Here is a 6,932-nt window from a genome sequence, read left to right as displayed (position 1 = left end):
AATCAGTTACTACAAAAATATGGATATCCACCACTTAACAGTTCCAGGAGTGAACAGCAAATCCAGCTCAAGTCTCAGTGCAGGTGGCACATGATGCCCCCACCATTTTTTTTCTCTCCGGTAAAAGGAATTGCTTTTTTTATGACTAAAAACCATACAGATGACTGAACACATGAAGTATTTCATTAACCCTACTTGATAATTTGATTACAGCCAGAGAAGCTGCTCAGCTGCAGCAGCACAAGGGACCAGGGAGCTGCTCTATGAACACATCTCAGCACGGCGTGGGAAAGCGCTGCCTGGACAGTTTGGAAATCCAACAGTGCCTCAGGTACCAGTTCCTTTGGGTCTTCAGTAATTTCTGGTTTCAAACAGGGAGCAAAAGGCACCAAACCCACATGCCCAGCCTGGGTGTGCCTGGACCCACAGCAGCGCTTCATCCACAGCTCTTGGGAAAGGGAGCAAAGCCTGCCTTGCCAGCAGCCTCAGCATTGCTGAGCAATAAATAATCTGAAAAAAACCAGAAAACCCTAAACCCAACCCAACCCATCCCTTGCAGTGGAATTCTGTGCACTGTACTACACACCTTGGTACCAAATCAACTCAGAGAACCCCCATTAGAATCAGCAGGAGCTAAAAAAGTGCAGCGCTCAACGTAATCATTCCCATTTTTATCCTTTGTCCATGTCTCTCCATACCATTCTCAGAGGGCACTGTTAGGGAACTTCAGGAGCCTGAACTCCTGACTTCCCCAACAAGAAACCCCAAGAGAAAAGAGATTAAAATTAAAGCAAATTTAAAACCAAAATCACCAAATGCCCAGCATATTTTAAGTCACAGAAATTAAAAGCAGAAGCGTATCTTGGGTTTTAAATGACAACTTATCAGGATCTTTGTTTTGTGTTGACTCAAGAGCATACACGTAGCTCAACAATTTTTCTAAGGCTTCTTCCAGTTAATTAGTAGCATTTTTTAGAAAAAGAGGGTTGTTTCTTTTCCATTTCACATCCTAAATAGGTATTTGAATTAGCAACAGGTTGCAGGAAGTGTTGTTGTTGGACAGGCTGTAGTACAGCAGAGTGTATTGTTCTTTCCCAAGCATCAGCTGCTCGGTTTTTCCAGGAGATTTTCCCAAGGATGGCTAAGGTTTGCAGCGCTGCACAAAGCGTGGGTAGAGACAGACATCTCGGATGTGGTGTCTGTTCAGGATCCAGGTCAGGAACCGCTCCAATCCCAAACCATATCCCCCGTGAGGGCACGTACCGTATTTTCTCTGTGAAATTTGAAGCAGAGAGTGGATATTACACATTTTCTTCTTATTTAGAGTTGCAGTAATACCACCAGAAACAAACCAATCCTCCCAAGGGGGAAAAACCCCAACTCTGGTGTGTGCCCAGCAGCACACTGCTGTACTGACCTGATCCGTGTACCAGTAGTAGGGGGTGGGATCAATGCCCTCCCTCTTGTAGCCTTCGAGCAGCTCCTCGCTGTCCCACGTGCGCATGGAGCCCCCAACAATCTCACCCACGTTTGGCATCAGCACGTCCACCTGCAACGCACCACAGCACACCCACCGCTCACAACAGAGCTGCGGCAGGAGGGGAGGACAAACAGCCCGAACGCGCCGTGCCAGGCCAACCACAAAGCCTGGCAAGGATCCTCCAAGGATTTCCCTGGAGCACTCGTTCCCAGCAGCACTCCCCACAGCAGCAGGCAGGCACAACTCACAGACTCGGTGAGCCGCGCGTCGTCGTGGCAGCGCTGCATGTAGAACGACTTGATCTCTGCAGGGAAGCGGCACAGCAGGATGGGCTCGTTAATGGTGTCTGTCATCAGTCTCTCGGGGGCTTCGGGAATATCCTACGGTTAGAGGAGGATTTATTAATATTTAACACCAAAATGCTCCCATGCACCAGTCCCACACGAACCAGGCATGAAACAAAGTCAGGTGCAGACCACACCTGTCCACACATTCATCCTGATGTACCTAAATTCTTCATACAAACTTATCATAGAAAAATATGTATTTTATATAAAACCAGATATGTCCAGGGGACAAAATCTGTTCAATTAAAATCTAAGTCTTCCTAATGTCTCAGACAGAAAAGTGAGATAAAAAACCCTGGCTATGGCATCAAGTTCTCTGGAGCTCCAACTGTCTCACATGTTGGAGAAGAGCAGACAGGGAACAGGTGACAGGTGACAACACAGGTTTGGATTCCAATGCTCAGGGACATGAGGTGAAATCCCATCTCACAACTGCACTCCTGCATGGCATTACCCCACCTCCCCGCAGGACCTACCTCCCCAAACTCATAGTAGGTGCCATCTTCCTTCTTCACATCATGTTCCTTCAGCCACTCAATGGCCTCGGTGTAGTTCATGCGTCGGAAGGGACGTTTGGGGGGCTGGAAGCCCTGAGGATAAGAGCAAACATCATTATTCTGCCTTCCCCAAAGGATCACACTGATCAGGAAAGACTAAAGATCCTATTTTTTTTTGGCTATTCCCACTGCCTACCGGGTTGAGGTCATACAGGAAACCCGCTGCAGGTGATTTCAAGACTCTGTCTACGACATCACACACCAAATTCTCCAGACGGTCCAACAAATCCTCAAAACTTATGAAAGGACACTCAGCTTCGATGTGAGTGTACCTGAAACACAGAGTCACACCACTGCAAAACCACACACAGGCAATACACCTTTATGAAATAAACTCATTAAAAACCCCCCCACACAAACACACATTTCTGTCCCCTTTTAAATTTTCCCCACTGCCACGCTGTGAGGGAAATCAAGCTGTGAACTGTCCATACTCTGCCAAGTGCCTGCGGGTCCTGGACTGCTCGGCCCGGTACGACTGAGCCACGCAGAAGACGTCTCCCAGGGCCGGCAGGCAGGTCTCCAGGTACAGCTGGGACGACTGGGTCAAATAGGCCTCTTCCCCAAAGTAATCCAGCTTGAACAGGGTGGAGCCTCCCTCCACCTGCGTCTGCACTAGGGTCGGTGGTGTGACCTGTTGAAGAACAGGGCTGTCATCGAGGGAAGAACCGAGGACAGTGACAGCACACGAGTCAGGGCATTAGAGCAGTCACCGAGGGAGCTCACACTTACTTCATAGTAGCCGTTGGCAAAGAAGTGATCCCTGAAGGCCTGCACGACCATGGAGCGCACCTTGAAGATTTTGGACATGTTCTCACCTCGAATCATCATGTGCCTGTTGTTGAGCTGCACGTCCACCTCCGAGTCCTCGTTGAGCAGATTGTCAGCCCCTCCTGCCGGGGCCAGGCCGATGAGCTCCCAGTAATCACAGCTCAGCTCGTGGCCTCCCGGAGCCTGCCAGGGGCACAGAAACAAACACTGGGGGAAAAGTCCACTGTTTGTCCCGGGGTGGCCTTTCACAAGGGCCTGGAGTGACAGGACAAAGGACAATGGCAATGCCACAGGGCAGGGTTAGATGGGATACTGGGAAGGAATTCCTCCCTGAGAGGGTGGGCAGGCCCTGGCACAGGTTGCCCAGAGAAGCTGTGGCTGCCCCTGGATCCCTGGGAGTGTCCAAGGCCAGGTTGGACGGGGCTTGGAGCAGCCTGGGATAGTGGAAGGTGTCCCTGCCCATGGCAGGGGTGGCACTGGATGGGCTTGAAGGTCCCTCCCAGCCCAGCCTGTGACCCCGAGCTCTGCTCTCAACAGCTCCCCCTTGTGGGTCACGGCCGCCTTACATCCCTGAAAATGGCGTTTTTAATTAATTCTCAGTATTTTCAGGGTAGGAATCCAGATTTTCAAAGGCTAACCCGCACATTTTTACAGAAATGTAAGTCTAGGAAATGCCCATCAGTGGAAAATCGTTTCAGGCAAGAGCAGAACAGTCACACAGTTCACCTGCCCCACTCCAAGCCAGGGGTGACAGCGCAGCTTTGGGAGGTTTGTCTTTGCTCTAAACCTAATTGCTGCTGAAATAATCAAATGATTCCTTCTGTTTCTGCCAGGACAGCCATGACCTGTCACAGAGGAGGAGAACCCAGAGGAGCTGCCATACCTGCTTGCCCTCAGGCAGGAGGTTCAGAGTGCCGTACACCGCCACGCTGCTCTCGGTGGACAGCACCAGCCCGTTGTAGCACTGGCACTGCAGGGAAGGAGACACAGCCAGGGTAAGCACATTTTATTCTTACAATTCCTGCGCCGTCTACGGAGTCACAGACAAACTTACAGTCACTTCCAGACAGTTCTCACACTGACACACTCGGGGCAGGAGACACAATGAACAATAACAAAGCTGAGTCAGTAGGTTTAGGAGAATTTCCCAACGGTTGTATAAAAGAGGTATGAACACTTCATTTAATGACAGAACAGAATGAAACCATCACAACTTACCAGGTCATCAGAAAGGACGCACTGAAGAAACCCTGTGCCATCTCTCAGGACAATGAACATCAGATTTTTCCCTAGTTAAAAAGAGAGGAAATCTGCTGATTTCACTACAAGCAGATACTGGTAAGCTCCTCACTTAGCAGGATTAGCTTAAAACACAGAACAAGTCTTTTGAGGAAATTCTGCAGGGCCAGACTCCAAACTGAAAATCCCGTAGAATCTGAACTAAGAAATGTCTGTATGCTCACACATTAGGGGAAACTGTCAGTGTTGCAGTGACCACTGATAAACCACAGAGGACACCTAACTGATGGTTTAAAAATCTCAGGGTAGGTGCTGTTGGACTCGTGCTGTGTCCAAATTTTGAAGGCCACTGTGCTGGTTCCATCTCCCTGCCCAAGCTCAGTAGTGCTCGTGCCTTACCTTGCCTCCGTAACCTGTGAATCCAGCCAAAAATCTTCACTCTCTGCCCTCTGTAAGCCTCCAGAGCGTTGATCTTCACCTGTCAGGGAATAAAAGCCACCAAGCAGGGGAATGATTCACCACCTCCTGCACACAGGGTTCATCCAGAGCCCATCCCAGAGCACACACAGTCCCCGTGCTCCAAGGCACGGGATCATACTCACGCATTTGGGCTCTGGAAGGCTGGGATCATTCTTGATAACAACCTTCTTAGCTTCCTCCAGGTTCTTCTCTCTTCTCAAGAGATCTTCTGCCTGGTTAAAAGAAGTAACTTATTAAACAGCTGTAAACAGGCCAACTGTAAGTAACATGTGAAACAATGGCCCCAGTGAGGAACTAACTGCAGCTTTTTTGGAGGGGCAGGAACAACAGTGACACACAGTGACAGGGACACAGTTTTTGGAAAACAAAGGTGCCCTGCTCTCTCTGCAGCCTACCTCTTTCTTCTCCTTGGCTTCATTCTTCATCTGCTCCCTGTGCCACAGCTTTTTGACATTCTTCATCTGTGACTTGGAAATGATGGCCCATCTCTAAAGAATCCAAGGAGAGAGAACAGAGAACATTACACTGTGTCCCTTCACACTGAGCAGCAGTAAAATATTCCCACTAGGAAGCTTTAATGCCACAGCACCTCATTTTCCTTTTGAGAATCCACATAAATCGTAGGAAATGGCTCTTTCCCTGCTGTCATCAATGCCTAAAAAGGGGGAGAAAATAACAGAGGTGAACAAAAATCATCCTCACAGAGCCTGAGCAGGCACTCTGCTTCTGCTCAGGTGGCAAAAACAGGTATGAATTTCATATGAAAAATACAAGGGCCAGCACTTGTCCAAAGCACATTCCACACTCTTCCAAACAAAGCAGGTATTTTCCACACTTACCTTTAACACTGTCTTGAATGGTTTCTTCTGCGTCCCATCACCGGTAGAGTCATTGCCCTCTCGTTCAGACACGTACAGCTCTTCTAGGATACATCACAAACACGGGCAATTAGTAAAATAAAAATTAGGAGGAAAATCTGGACACAGAGGGATGTGACCCTGCTCACTGCAAGGGGCTGGACAAGGTGACCTTTAAAGGTTCCCCCCACCCCAAACCTCTCTAGGATACCAAATAGTGGTGGTTATAAGCACTGGTAAACCTTCAAAGGCACCAGCTGGTCAGACAGCACAAGAATTATCTCATACTGTCCACGGTAAAAATCAATCCATGCAGTGTGTTTTTAAGCCGTAAGGGCTGCCGAGGTACGGAACTCCCGGGAGTCACTGCCTGCACACCGGGAACGAGCTGCGGCCCTTCCCGGGAACAGCCTCGTGCAGGGAGGCAGGAGGGCAGGGGGACAGGGGGACAGGGACTGGGGAGCAGCCGGGGCGCGGAGCAGCGCTCGGCTCGCTCAGGGCCGGGAACCGACACTGGAAGCACAGCCAAAGGGAGAGGGCCCGGGCTCCGGGTCCCGGCGGTCCGGGGGCTGCTCCGCCACGGCCCCGGCACCGCCCGTGCCCGCATCGGGACACGGGGTACGCGAGGGATGCCGCGGATGCGGGGGCAGGGGATGGCGGGGATGCGAGGGATGGCGGAGATGCGAGGGATGGCGGGGATGCGGGGGATGGCGGGGATGCCGGGCCCGGCCGGGTCTCACCGAGCGCCATCGCCGCCGTCCGGCCCAGCACCTCGCCAGCCATGGCCGCCCGGCACTGCCCGGCAGGAACTGCATCACAGCGCTCCCTGAGCCAACCCCGCGCCGGGTTGCGTCAGCCGCCCCGCCCTGCACCTTCCCCTGCCAGGGAGACATGGGACACGGGAGGCAATTCCATCCGCAGCCTTCTGTGCGCGCCCCTGCGCTCATCACAACACGAGCGCTGCACTGGAGAGTATTTATTTTGCATTGCACTTTTGAAATGTACATTCCACTAAACGAGAGCTGTAGGTCATGATTTTTACTAGAGAACCATTTCAATAATCAACCTTAGTCCGGGAAGGGAAAGTAGATAAACATTCAGACATCTCAAGTCGAGTAAAGAATGTGCAAATGTAAGGAGACTCATAAAAACACTTTTTACACTGTGAGAATTAAGGCACCAGCATGTAAAGTATGTTCCA

General features: G+C 50.7%; 1 protein-coding gene across 2 annotated transcripts; it reads right to left on the bottom strand.

Moving 5' to 3' along the window:
* Positions 1-812: 812 nt before the first annotated feature.
* On the bottom strand, positions 813-6,542 carry NARS (asparaginyl-tRNA synthetase). Of its 2 annotated transcripts, none has more exons than XM_027907430.1 (15): positions 6,472-6,531; positions 5,714-5,796; positions 5,464-5,529; positions 5,270-5,362; positions 4,997-5,086; positions 4,794-4,872; positions 4,374-4,444; positions 4,039-4,125; positions 3,117-3,338; positions 2,819-3,018; positions 2,521-2,656; positions 2,304-2,417; positions 1,729-1,860; positions 1,418-1,549; positions 813-1,273 (listed from the first exon to the last, which is right to left on the bottom strand). In XM_027907430.1, the coding sequence occupies exons 1-15, from the start codon at positions 6,512-6,514 to the stop codon at positions 1,142-1,144; spliced, it is 1,680 nt and encodes a 559-aa protein (XP_027763231.1). In that variant the 5' UTR covers positions 6,515-6,531; the 3' UTR covers positions 813-1,141. The 2 variants fall into 2 exon arrangements, with proteins under 2 accessions (XP_027763231.1, XP_027763232.1); XM_027907431.1 differs by having other exon boundaries at positions 1,142-1,273; positions 5,714-5,793; positions 6,472-6,542.
* Positions 6,543-6,932: the final 390 nt, after the last annotated feature.

The sequence above is a fragment of the Empidonax traillii genome, unplaced genomic scaffold, assembly GCF_003031625.1.
Source record: "Empidonax traillii isolate 1590-97213 ecotype Southwest subspecies unplaced genomic scaffold, ASM303162v1 scaffold1462:size220982, whole genome shotgun sequence".
Taxonomy (NCBI): Eukaryota; Metazoa; Chordata; class Aves; order Passeriformes; family Tyrannidae; genus Empidonax; species Empidonax traillii.
The sequence above is the reverse complement of the archived record's forward strand: the minus strand, read 5'-3'. Positions and strand labels throughout refer to the sequence as shown.

Coding starts and splice junctions, on each gene's coding strand:
- NARS (XM_027907430.1), bottom strand. CDS start 6,514: ATGGCTGGCGAGGTGCTGGGCCGGACGGCGGCGATGGCGCTCG. Junction 5,530..5,713: donor CATTCAAGACAGTGTTAAAG/GTAAGTGTGGAA, acceptor CCCCCTTTTTAG/GCATTGATGACAGCAGGGAA. Junction 4,873..4,996: donor GCCTTCCAGAGCCCAAATGC/GTGAGTATGATC, acceptor ATTCCCTGACAG/GTGAAGATCAACGCTCTGGA.